At 40.1% G+C, this 17,856-nt stretch overlaps 1 protein-coding gene and 1 pseudogene across 2 annotated transcripts in view; one reads left to right on the plus strand and one right to left on the minus strand.

Moving 5' to 3' along the window:
* Positions 1 to 17,856, minus strand: part of SPECC1L (sperm antigen with calponin homology and coiled-coil domains 1 like) — a 131,123-nt gene that overhangs the window by 86,408 nt on the left and 26,859 nt on the right. For both annotated transcript variants that reach the window (XM_028094179.2, XM_028094180.2), the window contains exon 2: positions 11,486 to 11,675. In XM_028094179.2, the coding sequence (XP_027949980.1) occupies positions 11,486 to 11,638 (153 nt within the window). In that variant the 5' untranslated portion in view covers positions 11,639 to 11,675. The remainder of the gene's footprint in view (positions 1 to 11,485; positions 11,676 to 17,856) is intronic.
* Positions 7,144 to 7,652, plus strand: LOC114201490 (iron-sulfur cluster assembly enzyme ISCU pseudogene; annotated as a pseudogene).

Consider the following 17,856-nt stretch of genomic DNA (forward strand, 5'->3'; position numbering starts at 1 on the left):
GAGGGTTAGGAAAAAGTGAAGACATCCTCTTCATTACTCTTTCATCTAGGACATGACTTATGAACAGGGATCATCTGAGTGCTGTCACATGGGCTCTGAGGAAAGTTCTACAATGCCACAGAAAATGTCATCCTGCAATTTCTAGAGGAAAATACCACTAAGAATCAGAAATAATCTTTATTGCTTTAAAGTAAATCAGTGATAGAACCATTACTTTGAAATTTATTTTTCTTAGAACCTGACCTAATCTTTTAGTAGTCTAATTTAAGCCAAAATTGAAAGATTTTTTTCTTAAAGCTTAGGTAATATATAAATAAAATCCAGAGAATTTAAGTTTAGAGTGAGGGTTAGTCAGCCTAAATAATCATACTACTTGAGAAAGACCCTTTGCAATACTTATTTATATTTTCCAAAGACTGAAAAAAATACAAGCTTTTTAAAAAGAAAACAAGCATCAGCTATACTTCAATTAAAAAAAAGAAGAAAACAAGCACTCTGGATGAGATCAGGTATAAAATTATTATTTAAAGAAAAGATAGTGAAGAAACCTGTTTTTACTTCCAGGAATGGAAGAACAGAGGAGTTAAAAATCTGTGGGGGAAAAAAACTACTTTTTTTAAATCAATTAATTCATTTGAGAGAGAGAGCACAAGTGGGAGGGGCAGAGGAAGAGGGAGAGAGAATCTCAAGCAAACTCTGCACTGAGATACCACAACTCTGAGTCCAGGGACGCCTGGGTGGCTCAATCGGTTAAGCATCTGCCATCAGCTCAGGTCATGATCCCAGGGTCCTGGGATCAAGTCCTGCATTGGGCTCCTTGCTCAGTGGGGAGCCTGTTTCTCCCTCTACCTGCTTTACCTGCCACTCCCCCTGATGTGCGCTCTCTCTCTCCCCGCCCCAACAAATAAATAAATAAAATCTTAAAAAAAAAAAAAAAAAGACCTAAGCTGAAACCAAGAGTCGGACACTCAACTGACTAAGCCACACAGGCACCCCAAGAAAAACTACTTTTTAATAAAAAAGAACCAAAAAGTTTTGTCCCATTAGGGTGAAAGCATAAGTTAGCCAACTGATTTACTATTGTTGTCTATCTGGAGCCATGTAACCATAATAAATTCTTAAGCAATCATAAATTCATCTCTACAGATTAAAATGCTTCATAAATTACTAATCTCTAAAGTCTCTTCCTGTTCTAAATGTCAGTAGAGTAGATTCTGTTCTCATCATTCAATCATAAAAGTTACAATATAATACCATTTGCTAGGTCAATCTGTCTTACTAGAGGTAGAAAGGATTAATGTTTTAAATGAATTAAATAATTAAGCTTTGGTAATTTAGGATTGTCACATTATGAAAAACCTAGTTATATAATAAGAAAGGAGGAAACTGCATTAATCATTAAGGACTGTTCATATCTTCACGACTAGTTCCTGTTTATGAAATTGGTCATCAACTATGATGCAAAAAATTTGTAAATCAAATTCTACTTCCTTCCTGTCAATTTGTCCCTCATCAATTAATCAGTATATAAACTCAACATACCCTTATATTCTCAAATAATCTTTTATATTCCATTAACAGAAGTTAGAATTATCTTTGAGGTAATTTTTCTTCCTTCATAAGTTAAATGATAGTAGCATACTGGCACATGAATAAACAATGGAATAGAAAAGAATCCAAAAAGAAACTGCATATAAAGACACCTGATTCATGACCAAAGAAGCAGTACAGAAAAAAATTGGTTTTTCAATAAATGATACTAGGTCAACTGCATATTCACAAAAGAAAAAAAAAAATGAATGAGCCCTATTTCACACCGTATCACAAATAAATTCCAAGGCTTTCTAACTATGATTCAAAATCCTGAATGATGCAAAGAATTGATAAATTTGACTACACTAAAATTAAAATCTTAAAAAATTTTAAAAATCCTGTGCATGATTCAAAAATGAGAAACTGGGAGAGTATATTTGCAATATCTCACAAATAAACGGCTGATATCCTTAAAACACAAAGAACTCTTAGAAATCAATGGGTAAGGGGGCCTGGGTGGTTTAGTCGTTGGGCGTCTGCCTTCAGCTCGGGTCGTGATCCCAGGGTCCTGGGATCGAGCCCCACATCAGGCTCCCCGCTTGGCCAGGAGCCTGCTTCTCCCTCTCCCACTCCTCTGCTTGTGTTCCCTCTCTAGCTGTCTCTCTCTCTCTGTCAAATAAATAAAAATAAAATCTTTAAAAAGAAAAAGAAATCAATGGGTAAGAGGCGCATAGAAAAGTGAGCAAAATAAACAATCATCTACAGTCAATCCCCACACAATACAAAAATTATAACCAGAATAACTCACAATAGGAGAAATGCAAATTAAACAACACTGAGATACCACATCTCACCTATCAGACTGGCAAAAATGAAAGGTTACGACACGTTCCTTTGTGAAGGATGTGCGGAAACGCGCTCTCTTAAGTTGCTGGTGCGAATGCAGCTGGATGTGGCCTTAGGAAAGGCATCCAGCAATGTCTAACAGAGCTACGTATGCGCTTACTTTGTTCCCAGCAACCCACCTCTAGGAATTTCACCTGAAGACATACCTCCAATAATACAAAAATACATACACTTATGCAGTACCGCCTTTTAAAAAAGATTTTGTTTATTTATTTGAGAGAGAGAGAGAGAGAGCACGAGCAGGGGGGAGAGGTAGAGGGAGAGGAAGAAGCAGACTCCCCGCTGAGCAGGGAGTCCAACTCGGGGCTCAGTCCCAGGACCCTGGGATCATGACCTGAGCTGAAGGCAGACACTTAACCAACTGAGCCACCCAAGCACCCCTGCAGCATTGTCTTTAACTGCAAAATACTGGAAACACCTTGAATGCCCATACCAGGACAGTAGCTCAATAAACTATAGTACATCCATACAAAGACACATTAAAGAGAATGAGAAAGACTGCTATAAATTGGTGTAAAGAGATTTCTAGACTACATTAAGTGAAAAAAAGCAAAGTGCAGAAACAGATCTAATTATGGCAACTTCTGTGTAACAAAGGGGAAATAACACAATAAATATACACGTACCCGATCATTTGTGCAAAAAGAAACACAGGAAGGAGAAAAACAGAAACCCAACTAGACTGTTTACCTCCTAGGGATGGCTGGGGACAGAAGGAACGGGGGAGGGGAGGGGCACTTCTCTGAACATATCTTCTCCTAATTCTGACATGTGGAACTGAACCTTAGTAGTGTTTCACATGCTCACAGTTAATTAATTAATTAAACAAGGGTAGGAGAAACCCTAAAATGGAACACAATAGGAACAAATGGACCCAACTGCATTTCAAATAAATAACACAGCCACACAGGGTGGAGGGTAATTAAACAAGGGTAGGGGAAACCCTAAAATGGAACACAATAGGAACAAATGGACCCAACTGCATTTCAAATAAATAACACAGCCACACAGGGTGGAGGGTAGGGGAAGAATCCAAGTATCTTCTGAAAACAATATTTTGACTATAAATCCTCAAACTCTCAAGCTAAAGACCAAAACAAGTATACATTTTGAACTCTACCTCTGGTAGATTTGTTTTTGGCAGTGGTATGGTGAGCAACTCTGTAATTATTGCCTACATATTCTAGGACTGAGAAAATAAATAAATATATTATAATGAAAGCCAGGTTTCTCACTGTCAGGAGACTGGGATCACAATTACAGAAAGTGAAAAGGCTACTCTAAACACTGTCAACTGGACTTGGAAGTAACAGTGTGAACTCATAAGGTTTTAATATATATGGAGGGAAACACACACAGAAATTGATAAAGATATGTAAGTGCACGTGTGTGTGTTTCCTCTCTGCTAAGCAGGCTTAAAAACAATACACTCAAAAGCAATGAACACACCTAGTTTCCAGAGGCTTTATTTTTTTAATTTAAATTCAGTTAATTAACATATAATATATTATTTGTTTCAGGGGTACAGGTCTGTGATTCATCACAGTCTTACTTAACACCCAGTGCTCACCAGAACACACGTTCCCAATGTCCAAAGGATTTAAGTGCCATCTTCCACTAAAAGGAACAAGACCTTCTTGAAGAAAAGGCTGACTCTCTGGGCTAGGTATGGAGAAATAGAAAACTTCTCATGTCAGAAAGTAAGGGGTTGCTCAAAAAATAGGAACACACTGAAAGGACACCAGAGTCAGCTTGAAGGGGCTCCCACTGACCAAATTGGGGACAATATGAGCATCAAAATAAATGATGCCAACCACTGACAGCCCACTGAGTAAGAATCCAATCTTCCACACTGACATAAATGAATATATAGGTGGAGCAAAAGTGAAAACTCCTTCTTTGTTTTTTTTGAAAACTTCTTGTAAGTAGAATGCCAACTACTAAATGTAGAAAGAATGATGGAATTCAAAAACTACTACTTGGCAAAAATCATACTAATAACTGATTCTGGAAAAATAAAGAATTGCTAAAACTAGGGTATGAACGTCTGATGCGAAAGAGTATTTACAAAGTCTCAAAGTATTTTTGACAAGATACTTATGAATTACAAAAGGAACATGGTAACCTCATAGCGGAAAAACCAGACATCACCTTAACCAAATTAAGTTAATATCACCAGGAATGGAAAAGATTGACACGACGTGCTTCTGGAAATGCTGCAACCAAGGACATGTGGCTTCTGTGGAACTTCTGCCAAAAACCTATAACCCCAACCTAATTACAAAGAAACACTGAGAAACCTAAATCTGGAGGACAGTCTACCAAATAAACTGGCCTACATTCTTTAGTAATAACGTACAGGTCACAAAAGATAAAGACTGAGGAACCGTCCCAAATTTAAGAAGAAAAGAAGAGCGTGACAACTAAATGTAATTCACTCTCCGGGACTGAAAACTGGACCAGAAAAAAAATGTTCTTCTTTTTTGCTAAAATGGACATTAGCACAATTGGTGAAATTTAATTAAAGTCTAGAGATGAGAAACTAGCATTTTATCAATGTTCACTTCCAGATCTGGTAATTGTACTATGGTTATAAAAGAGAACAGGGGCGCCTTGGTGGCTCAGTCGGTTAAGCATCTGCCTTGCACTCAGATCATGATCTCGGGGTCTGCTTCTCCCTCTCCCTCTGTGCGCTCTCTCGCTCTCGCTCTCGCTCTCACTCTCAAGTACATAAGTAAAAATCTTTAAAAAATTAATTCTATATAGATTGAGGATCTAAATATAAAATGTAAAATAATAACACTCTCGAAAAAAGTATAGGGAACTATCTTCTTGACCTTGGGATAGGGAAAGATTTCATAAACACACACACACCCCTAACCTAAACAAAAGATTAACAAACTGGACTATATTAAAATTAAGAACTTCCATTTATCAAAAGATACCATTAAAGGAGAAAGAGAAGGCACAGAGTGGGAGAACATTGTGTGCAACACATATAAATGACAAAGGGCTCACATCTAGAATAGGCAAAGAACTATAAATCAGTACAAAAAAATCTTCACCACCTCATACCCATTTTTATGGCTACTATAAAAAAAAAAGCGCTGGTGAGGATGTGGAAAAATTAAAACACTTGTTGGGAAGAGAATTCCTTGGTGGGAATGGAAATGATGAAGCTGCTGTGGAAAACAGTTATGGAGGCTCCTCAAAAATTAAAAATAGAATTACCATATGACCCAGAAATTCCATTTCTGAGTATATACCCAAAAAACTGAAAGCAGGGCTTCTATGAGATATTTATACATATATGTTCACAGCTATTATTTACAATAGCCAAAAGTCCATGTGGAAATAACCCAAGTGTCCACTGATGGAAGAATGGATGAGCAAAATGTTGTATTTACATACAGTGGAATATTATTCAACATTTAAAACGGAAATTCTGGGATGCCTGGCTGGCTCAGTCGGTGGAGCATGCGACTCTTGGTGTCAGGGTTGTGAGTTCGAGCCCCATGTTGGGTGTAGAGATTACCTGAAAAAAAACAAAATCTTAAAAAAAAAAAAAAAGGCAATTCTGACACATGCTACAGTGTAGATGAACTCTGAGGACATTACGCTAAGTGAAATAAGCCAGGGGCAAAAAGACAAACACTATGTGATTCCACTCATATGGGGTACTTATGGAGTCAGATTCACAGAGACAGAAAGTACGACAGTAGTTGCCAGGGGCTGGGGAGGGGGAATGGGGAGCTGTTGTTTAATGGGGACAGAGTTTCAGTTTTGCAAGATGAAAGTTTTGGAGATGGATGATGCTAATGGTTGCTCAGTGTGAATGTACTTATTGCTACTGAACTGTACACTTAAAAATGGTTATGATGATAAATGTTAATGTGTATTTTATCACACACACACAAAAAGTTGAAAAAGATAACACAGTAGCAAAATGGGCAATTGATTTGAACAGGCATTTCACAAAGAGGATATCTAACTGTCCACTAAACATATAAAAGTAAGATATGAAAAGGTGCTTAATTCCATTGATAATAATGCAAATGCAAATTAAAGCCACTTCAGACCACTCCTTGATCTGGGTGGTGGCTGCAGAGTATGTGCACTTTGTGGTGATTCACTAAGCTGAACACAGATGCCGTGTCAACTGTTCTGGATGTATACTTCAAAACTTCATCAAAAATATTAAAAACAGGGGTGCCTGGCTGGCTCAGTCAGAAGAGCATGCAACTCTTGATCTCAGTTGGGGTCATGAGTTTGAGCCCCATGTTGGGTGTAGAGATTACTAAAAATAAACAAATAAACTTGGAAAAAGTTTAAAACAAAAAAAACCTATTTTCCAACTTCCTTTTACATGAAGCCACTTGCAGGCTGATATCTTTCTGTATTTCAATTTTTGTTACACAATTCTGCAAATACATGTGCACTTCCATACATAAACATTCCCCATCAACAACAGTTCAAAAAATTTCTGAAATTGATGAAGGGAAGACATTTTTAGCCTACTTTTTAATAACAGATGCAAAATGCAAATCATTTGGCAAAAACCTAGATACAGGAGCACCTGGTTGGGCCAGTCGGTAGAGCATCCAACTCATGATCTCAGGGTTGTGAGTTCAAGCCCCACACTGGGTGTAGAGATTACTTAATAAAAATAATAATAAAATTCCTGCACAGGCACAAGCCTGGAAGATGGCGGCGGCTGAAGCAGGCCATCTGAGGTGGCGGTGTTGGCCCTGCTGCTGCGGAGCCCATCCAGCAGGGCTCTATCAAAAGAAGATTGTTGATCATCATGAAAATCCTAGAAACGTGGGGTCCCTTGACAAGGCATCAAAAAATGTTGCAACTGGATTGGTGGGGGCTCCAGCATGTGGTGATGTAATGAAATTGCAGATTCAAGGGGATGAAAAGGGGAAGACTGTGGACTCCAGGTTTAAAACAATTGGCTGTGGGTCTGCTACTGCCTCCAGCTCATTAGCCACTGAATGAGTAAAAGGGAAGATGGTAAAGGAAGCCTTGACCATCAAGAACACGGACATCGCCAAGGAGCTCTATATACCCCACCACCACCCCCACCACCCCACCACCCCGCCACCGTGAAATTGCACTGCTCCATGCTGGCTGCAGATGCAATCAAGGCTGTGCCGGCGGACCACAAACTGAAATAAGAAACCAAAAAAGGAGAGGCGGAGAAGAAATGAGCCCTCAGTGAAGCTTCCAGCCAGGTCATACCTGCTGTTTGTCCACCCGCTGCGCAATCACTAGAGATGTTCAGAGGCCCCCCACACTACAGTAAAGGAGCTCTGACACACACACAGCATTTGTTGGTCACGTGGTGGCTCACATGCAAGCAAATTACACAGTTTACTCATTCCAAGTCCTGTGCTTTCTTTCAGCCCTCTCTTATTGCCTTAACCCAGTTTGTGTATATTTTGAATTGTGTGCAGGGCTTCAAAACTGAAATCAGTCACAAAGTCTCAAGTCTCAAGCAGTAGTCCAGGAAGTGTGGGAACATCTAATTTCACCTGAATCTATCTTGGGGAAGACTACCAGAAGGCCATGGTATGATTATTTGATAGAACTAACTATTGTACATAAAACAGATTTGCATATAAAATAAAAGAATGTAAGACCAAAAATAATAAAATTAAAATTAAAAAATTTTTAGAAGAATGTTTAAAAAAAACCCTTCTAGATACAAATGATGAAATAATACAACCAACATATCCATGCTTCTCAAGGTAAGGTCCAAGTTTCATGGTCTGCACCATCAACTCAAAATTTAAGGTTAGTTTTAAAACTTGACTTTCAAGTTTCGGGGATGGATTATTCAATCATATAGTTGACTAATTTTCATACTGAAAAGGCATGATCACAAATAATCATTAAGTCATCAATTATTTAAATACATTCTAACTGCTATTTACCAATTCTCATCTATTAACTTTTAGAAAAAAGTATCCTTTTTGAATGTGCTTTTGAATGAAAAAGTGTATTGCTGCTACAAGGATTAACCAGGAACACCTAAGCAGTGTGTGAAACCTGCAAAGTGCAGGCATATAGGAGACCAACCCTATGTGGCAAATAATCCTCTCTGCTCACTGTGACAAAGAATTAGCCAAACAAAGGCCCCAAACCAGATGTCACAGCTACTCACAAGAATGGGAACAATTTCCTCAAAACTCACTGAACAGCAGTAATGCTGTATTTTATATTTACAAAAACTCCAATCAGCAATGAGGTGCTCTTGTTAAAAAGGTCCTTTCTCCTACACCTCAACTAGATCTAGCCTCAAACAATATTTGAAATGAAAGAGGTAAAGAAATGTATATCCCCATGCCCGCCACTATAAGAAAAGTGCTGAATACTGCTCAGTGACAAGAGACACACATGTGGGTGTCCACATGAATGGGTGAGTACATGTACGTGGTGTGTATATGACTAAAAGCCAAAGGCTTCATTCATCTGGTTAGTCATCAATGCTCCATCACAGTTAACAGGAATTCAAGTTGTGGGAAGTGTCCAAATGCTAGAGAAAGCACAGTGAAATATGAAAACTTAGGAAAATAAGTTTGTGGGGCCTCTAAGCCCTTTTGATCTTTTCAATTTTTCTGCTCATTTTCACTATTTTTTTTTTTTTAAGATTTTATTTACTTGACAGACACAACGAGAAAGGGAACACAAGCAGGGGGAGTGGGAGAGGGAGAAGCAGGCTTAACGCTGAGCAGGGGGCCCGACGCGGGGCTCGATCCCAGGACCCTGGGACCCTGACCCGAGCCGAAGGCAGACACCTAACGACTGAGCCACCCAGGCGCCCCACTATGCTCTTCTTTCCTTGTCTTTTCACTTCAATTTCTATTCAGTGACTTTTTTCTCCTTTCTTAAGTAAAAGCAATTGCTTCAGGCTAAAGTGGTCCCAAACAGTTTCACCTCTTCTATGACCCTCCTCACTACACACATACACGCCACCCCCTACTTACGTGAGCCCACCAAGGACAGCCAAAGCTATGGGCAGTGGCGTGCGCTGGCACACAGCAGGTACACAGCTGTTTTGCTTTACAATGAAAAAGTACTCACTATTCAAAACCAAACTACCATCAGCTCCAGATACAGGCCTCAGAAGATGTGACATGCCTGTTCAGGGCACACTTCACAGGAAACCTTCAAAGACCCTGCCTGCCACTGATGAGGAAGCAACAGAAGAAAAGCAATAGAACACATCCACTGCCAGTGTTTCAACCTGTTCTTCCAGTCACATAAATAACAGGTCACCCAGTCACACAGGAACTCCGATCTGAAGACACCCCCAGCAAGTGAGTAACCAGTTAGGTCAGAAAATGACAGCTATCTCACACAAGACTGGCAGCACTGCCATCAAGGAAGTAATTCAGGGTGTTGATTCAGACTAACGGAAGTAGGGCAAAGGTATATTCCTCGTACCATTCTCTGGGCCATAGGATGACACCCAGCAGCTCATCAAAACTGTAGCAAGGAGAAAATCTGGGGGCACCTCCAAGCCCGTGGAGTAAGTCTGGGTTTAGTTTTGATAACCGTGGAATAGAAAAACCAGCATTTCCAGCTAGATCTTTCAACACATAAGGATGTCCCTCATTAGCTGTTCCATGAGGTGCTTCTTAAAAAAATTAAGCCACAATCTATCAAAACCCTGCCTGGACAAAAGGCTTTTGAATGGATTGTGTTTCAAACAGTGCTTAGTTTCTCTCTGAGACTAGCACTGACCCTCTCCAGGTTTTCCCCATCGAGTCAGTTTCTACTCGAAACACAAAATTCCCAAGACAAACAAGCAAAGAACAAATATGTGGATTCTGCACTAAGAAAGACTAGAAGACTGTATGGATCTCTGTGCAATGTACCTAAGATCTGACCAGCAGAAAAATGGCCCGGAGTCATCTTGTCCCTTGGGTGGTCCAAAACAACACAGACACTGAGAGCCCCCCACAGAAAAAGACTATTCTTTTCAGGAATCAGTCCTGAGCCAGTGAAAGTTTCTAGAGATAATCAATAAAAATGCTACTACCTGGGGCGCCTGGGTGGCTCAGTCGGTTAAACGTCTGCCTTCGGCTCAAGTCATAATCCCACAGTGCTGGGATTGAGCCCCCAGTTGGGCTCCCTGCTCCGCAGGAAGTCTGCTTCTCCCTCTCCCTCTGCCCCTCCCTACTGCTTGTGCGCTCTCTTTCAAATAAGGTAAAATCTTTAAAAAAAAAAAAATGCTACTACCTATCATTTATGAAGCCCTTGCCATGTGCCAGACTCTGTGCTACCCACTTCCATACATTCCTCATTTCATCCTGAATCATGGTGCTGTGAAGCACATGCAAACAAAGCCAGGGGCTGTCTGCTTCTGAAGCCCACAGTCACCATCCTGTACTAACAAGAACTAAACCAGCCTCGAAAAGAGCGTAAAGAAAACTATTTATGCTCCAATTAATATCGCCCAATTTTAACAGGATTAATACGGGATCAGCTGTCAGAAAAAGAAGAGCAGTTTACGGTGTGCAAGGGGGTGGGGTGGGATTAAAAATACCCTCCCTAGGGGTTTCAGGAATATTACTGCTGGTCATCCTTTAAGACCTACCACACATGCTCTTTCGCAAAGCCTTCCCAGGCTAGCAACAATGTTTTCCTGAAATGCCTATGCTGTCCTCCTACTGCCCCAGGGAATCTGACTTTTTCACCATGTATTTTAGCTATGCATGTATGTGACAGCCTCCACCCGTTACACCACAAGCTCCCTGAAGAAAAGACTCTAACTCCAGCTCACACTGGCACAAGAGCCTTGCACAAAGCAAGTGCTCAATGACATGTTTCATAAACAAGCCTACTATTTGGTTTCATTTGTAAAGCCAGACCAAACACACCAAGTCTACCACACTGTGAACTCTCCAAAGGCTATGTGTTCTCAGCACCAGCAGAGGGCGAATCCTAAACAATGTTTATTTAATAAATCAAACATCATACTAAGATCCGCTCCTTCTAAAATCCATCACATATTCAAACACTGCCACATTAATACCTTTGACAACGATGCTGCTGTTCCAGGTTTTACGAGTTTGCCTCCTGTAGATGCTGAAGAGCTGTTTTCAGGTTTCGTTTTTTCTACTGTTTGCGTTTTGCTTATCCCAGACACTTTAGGCACTGAGCCAACACTCCTGCTTGCTTTCTTCATTCTGGGTTGCCTCTTCGTGATGCATTTACAAGCAAATCTGTGGAAAGAAAGAGCATTATACTAAGAACACAAATGGAAGAAAGCTCTTTAGAAATTTGTTTCTGAAAAATTTTACCATGCAATAAATAAAAATGTTTGAAAGCGGGGCGCCTGGGTGGCTCAGTCCTTAAGTGTCTGCCTTCGGCTCAGGTCATGATTGGGAAGCAGGAAGCCTGTTTCTCCCTCTCCCACTCCCCCTATTTGTGTTCCCTCTCTCGCTGTGTCTCTCTCTGTCAAATAAATAAATAAAATCTTTAAAAAAATGTTTGAAAACTAGATATTGATACAGAAAATAAAAAGTTGAAAAGCTCTTAGACTTGCTAATCAGAATGCACCCCACGTTTAAGGCTTCCTCCTTGAATATTACTAACTTGAAACTATTTCTAGTTCAGTCATTAAAAGGAATACCCTAGGGGCGCCTGGGTGGCTTAGACAGTTTAGAGTCTGACTCCTGATTTTGGCTCAGGTCATGATCTCAGGGTCCTGAGACTGAGCCCACATCCAGCTCCATGCTGAACCTGGAACCTGCTTAAGATTTCTCTCTCCCTCTGCCTCTACACCCCGCCACCTGCAGGACCACATGCACGAACTCTCTAAGAAAAAAAAAAAGGGATTAAAAAAAAAGTAGATCTCTAATGGAACTGGCTAAATACAACACAGCATACATTATCCTTAGCAATTAATGAAGCAATAATCACCCTGGCATTTGAGAATTAGCCATTTTGCAGGTATTTAAGTTAAGGGTGAGCATATTTTCCAAATTATCTGGCACAGTCCTAATTTCAAGTATCTGCTGTGATAACCTCCCATAAGCCAGGAGAACATCCCAGAAACTCCAACATTTAGGCTCTAAATATATTTCCCAGCATATCTCTTTTATCAAGAGGCAGCATCAAAATTCCTTATCAGAACATAAACCTCAGGGGCACCTAGGTAGCCCAGTCAGTTGGGTGCCTGCCTTCGGCTCAGGTCATTATCCCAGAGTCCTAGGATGGAGCCCCGCATCAGGCTCCCTGCTCAGTGGGGAGTCTGCTTCTCCCTCTCCCTCTGCCCCTCACCCTGCTCATGCTCTCTTGTGCGCTCTCTCTCAAATAAATAAAATTTTAAAAAAAAAGGAGACAAACCTCAATTTTTCTGGTTCAGAAAACAGGACCATCTACATACCTATAAGGAATGTGACAAGTCTACCACCTAAACAGCTCATGCTTGATTTCATAGCTTAGACGACTTGAAATAACACTGGCAGTGCACAAAACTGCACCCAAATAAATGCTTAAATATGTCTTTATTAACTAAACTAGAAAAGCAATCCCTACAGTAAGTAATATCAGGTTTGGAAAGATGTCACGGACCAGGCTGGCTTTCACAAAAATGAAAGTCTATTTGAATAGAAGCAGTTTTATGTATGATGACTCTGAGAAACTACTATGACCACAAAAAGAGGCTGTTCTATTCTGTGAAGGTTTCTACACACTAATAAAAGTAAACTCACAGAATAACCTTTTGGAAAAGAAAAGGCTTGTCCCAATAGCCTTAAGGAGTACTTTACCTACACTGAGGTCAAACACTCCAGATTTATTTTGCCTTGACATAAGACAAACTGTACCAACAGGTTTAGTGGCAGGAACAGTGAGACAGGGCAAAGGGGGCTCTGCTCCTCCCCTCAACATGATAAGGCCCTTGAGCAAAAAGAACGCTGTTATTAACAGCAACCAAAACACAGCGAAACCTCAGCAGCAAGTCTATGCTTTTCTGACCTACAAAATGAAGGAATGACACGGATCCATCACTAAACTCAAAGTACTGTGGAAAAATCAAGCTCCTAAGAACCTTTCCTTCAACTTTTCACTTCCCCTTTTTATTTACCTGCTCTTTTCTAAGTCTCATATCTTATAGATGGTTCCCTGAAGTTTCTTTCTTCTCTTCTCCAAATTCCACAACCACATTCCTTTCTACACCACTCAGACCCTCTACCATTCTCTGCCTACTCATCCAGCTCCTGCCAAATTAAACTTTCCTAACAGAACTTACTGCAATAACCCAATAGAACTTACTGCAATAATAAAAATGTTTTCTGTGTATCTGTGCTGTCCAATATAGCAACCACTAGCACTTGTGGCTACTGAGCACTTAAAATGTGGCTGGTGTGACTAGAGAACTGCATTTTTTTTTTTAAGATTTTATTTATTTATTTGAGAGAGAGAGAGAATGAGAGATAGAAAGCACGAGAGGGAAGAGAGTCAGAGCGAGAAGCAGACTCCCTGCTGAGCAGGAAGCCCGATGTGGGACTCATCCCAGGACTCCAGGATCATGACCTGAACTGAAGGCAGTCGTTTAACCAACTGAGCTACCCAGGCGCCCAAGAGAACTGCATTTTTAATTTTATTTAATTTTAACCAATTTACACTTAAAGGTACATGGTAGCTACCATACTGGACAATGCAACAGACTGTCCCTTTCTGCTGCTACCACTTAAAACCTAATGAATTAACACTTTCCATCCACTAGGATGGCTATAATCAAAAAGGTAAGAGGGGTGCCTGGCTGGTTCAGTCGGTGGAGCATTCAACTCTTGATTTTGGGATTGTAAATTCAAGCCCCACATTGAGTGTAGAGATTACTTTAAAAAAAAAAAAATCTAAAAAAAAACACAATAGATGGTGACAAATGTTGTAAAGGATGTGCAGTAATTAAAACCCTCACATGCAGCTGTAAGGAATATAAAATTGTGCAGCCACTTTGGAAAACAGTCTAGCAGTTCCTCAAATGCTTAAACACAGAGTTACCATATGATCCAGCAAGTCTACTCCTGGATTTATACCCAAGAGAAATGAAAACATTTGTCCACAAATTTATATACAAATATCCACAGACACACTATTCATAACAGCCACAAACTGGAAACAACCCAAACAACCTCAAAAAATTCTCCCAAATTAAACCGTAACAGAATTCTTTGTTAATATTTAAATTTTTACTTATCAACATGTGTTTGTTATTTACTGGATACACATTACTATCACATAGTTCTGTTTATATGCCTTCTGCATACAAAATAGTTTTTCTTTCAATTCCAAATGTCTATCAACTGATGAATGGATAAACAAATGTGGTATATATCGATCCGACGAAATATTATTTGGGCATAAAAAAGAAATGAACTACCAATACATAGTACAACCCTGAAAACATTATACCAGATAAAAGACACCAGACACAAAGAATCGTGTACTGTATGATTCCATTTATACAAATTGTCCAGAATAGGCAAATCCATAGAGACAAAAGTAAATTAGAGGTTGTCAGAGGTTAGGGTAGCAGGAATGGATACTGACTGCTAATGGATACAGGGTTTCTTTTTTGGGATGAAACATTTTTAGAATTAGATTGTGATAATGGTTGTGAATACACTGAAAACCACTGAACTTTACACTTTAAAATGGGTGAATTGTGTGGCACATGAATTATATCTCAATAAAGTGGTTATAAAAACAAAACAAAAACACCTGGGGAGCCTAGCTGGCTCAGTTGGAAGAGCATGCAACTCTTGATGTGAGTTCGAGCCCCAAGTTGGGTGTACAGATTACTTAAAAATAAAATCTTAAAGGGGAGCCTGGGAGGCTCAGTTGTTAGGCGTCTGCCTTCGGCTCAGGTCATGATCCCGGGGTCCTGGGATTGAGCCCTACATTGGGCTCCCTGCTCTGCGGGAAGCCAGCTCCTCCCTCTCCCACTCCCCCTGCTTGTGTTCCCTCTCTCGCTGTGTCTCTCTCTGTCAAATAAATAAATAGAATCTTTGAAAATAAATAAATAAAATCTTAAAAAAAAAAAAACCTAATGAACATCAAACAAGGACTTCGACAAAGTAGATCCGAACAGGATAAAATACCCAATAAGATAAAGAGAAGGACTACAGTTTTGCAAAGATCAGAGGGAAGACGAGCAGCATAGCCAAAAGCTTTAAAAATGCTGAGATACACACTGGTCCCTTTCTCCAACAAATATGTAAATACACCTTTACTACTGAAATGGAATCCAAAGCTAACTTATTTATTATATACACACAGGTACTTTCTAAAAATATCTACATAATATGGCAACTAAAACATAAAAAATAAAAATAATTTGTAATAAATGTGAATTTCAATATGTGAATTTTCAAGCAAGATTATATGAGGAATAAAACAGTAAGAAATCCACACCTCTAAGTTAAATCACTGTGAATTTTGACTACAAGAGTCTTGACTTGGGCAGTTTGTAGTATTGAAACTCAGGTACCATGCCATCTATCATGCATGCTATCAACTATGTGATTTTCTAGGGGCACCTGCGTGGCTCAGTCATTAAGCGTCTGCCTTCAGCTCAGGTCATGGTCCCAGGGTCCTGGGATCGAGCCCCACATCGGGCTCCCTGCTCTGCAAGAAGCCTGCTTCTCCCTCTCCCACTCCCCCTGCTTGTGTTCCCTCTCTCGCTGTGTCTCTCTCTGTCAAATAAATAAATACAATCTTTAAAAAAAAAAAAAGCGATTTTCTAAAAGGATGAATCACTCTTAGTGTGATGGTTAATTTTATATGCCAACTTGACTGAGCCATGGAGTGCACAGACATTTGGCTAAATTATTCTGGGTGTGAGGATGTTTCTTTTTCTTTTCTTTTTTTTTTGAATAAGATCTGGTTTGGTTTGGTTTGGTTTTTAGGTTTTTTTCATGAGGATATTTCTGAATGAGATTAACATTTGAATTTACAGAGATTCCTGACTCCTTGAGTTGGGATGTCGGTCTTTTCCCATCTTTGGACTCCACTTGAAAAATTGGCTCTTCTTCGGTCTCAATCCCACCAACTTTCAGACTTGAATTTACAAGTGATTCGCAGGCCATCAGACTCAGACTGGAACTTACACTGTTGGCTCTCCTGGGTCTCAAGCTTGCCGAATGCAGATCCTGGTCCTTCTCAGCTTCCATTATCATGTAAGCCAACTCCTTATAATAAGTAAGTGTGTGTGTGTGTGTGTGTGTGTGTGTGTGTGTGTCTCTCTCTCTCTCTCTCTCTCTCTCAAGCTTGCCGAATGCAGATCCTGGTCCTTCTCAGCTTCCATTATCATGTAAGCCAACTCCTTATAATAAGTGTGTGTGTGTGTGTGTGTGTGTGTGTGTGTGTGTGTGTGTCTCTCTCTCTCTCTCTCTCTCTCTCTCTCAAGCTTGCCGAATGCAGATCCTGGTCCTTCTCAGCTTCCATTATCATGTAAGCCAACTCCTTATAATAAGGGTGTGTGTGTGTGTGTGTGTGTGTGTGTGTGTGTGTGTGTGTGTCTCTCTCTCTCTCTCTCTCTCTCTCTCTCTCTGTGTGTGTGTGTGTGTGTGTGTGTGTGTGTGTGTGTGTGTCTCTCTCTCTCTCTCTCTCTCTCTCTCTCTCTAGATCCTACTGGTCTTTTCCTCTGGAGAACCCTGACTAATACACTTGGTAAAGATGAAAACAAAACAATTTTTCCTCAATGTCTACAGTAACTGCATTCCTGGAAAATTCCATCTATACCAAAATTACACTTAAAAAACGCCTTCTTTGTGTAAAATGGAATTAGATTCTAGGCTCAGTCATAAAGTTTTGTTTTTTTTTAAGATTGTATTTATTTATTTGACACAGACATAGCAAGAGAGTGAGCATAAGCAGGGGGAGCGGCAGGCAGGCAGAGGGAGAGGGAGAAGCAGGCTCCCCACCAAGCACGGAGCCCGATGCAGGGTTCGATCCCAGAACCCTGGGATCATGACCTGAGCTGAAGGCAGACGCTTAATGGACTGAGCCACCCAGGCGTCCCATAAATGGTTTTTTTCTATCTATGTAAATTATTCAACAAGATATTCCAAAGTTGTGGCAGATCACAGGAAAAGTTTTGATTTTGTAGAACTGATACTTCACTGAGTCTAGAATTCCATGGCCCCTACTTACTAAATTTCAATAGCAACCACCAACCATTGAGATGAGAAAAGCTTCCATGATTTTCTAAAATGACCCCTATCTAAGGGCAAAGATCCTCAGAAACAGATTCTAATTCACCAGCAGATCTTGGCCCCTACCTGATTAAGAAGAAGGAATCGCTAACCCTGCCTAGAGAGCCTCTAGAGTCCCCTGAGCATGGGAGAGATTACAGAGTAGAGGGAAAGGACCAGCACAGTTCACAGCAATTCA

The sequence above is a fragment of the Eumetopias jubatus genome, unplaced genomic scaffold, assembly GCF_037043125.1.
Source record: "Eumetopias jubatus isolate StellerSeaLion01/CBP00866 unplaced genomic scaffold, mEumJub1_p1.0 scaffold_16, whole genome shotgun sequence".
In the NCBI taxonomy this organism is placed as follows: Eukaryota; Metazoa; Chordata; class Mammalia; order Carnivora; family Otariidae; genus Eumetopias; species Eumetopias jubatus.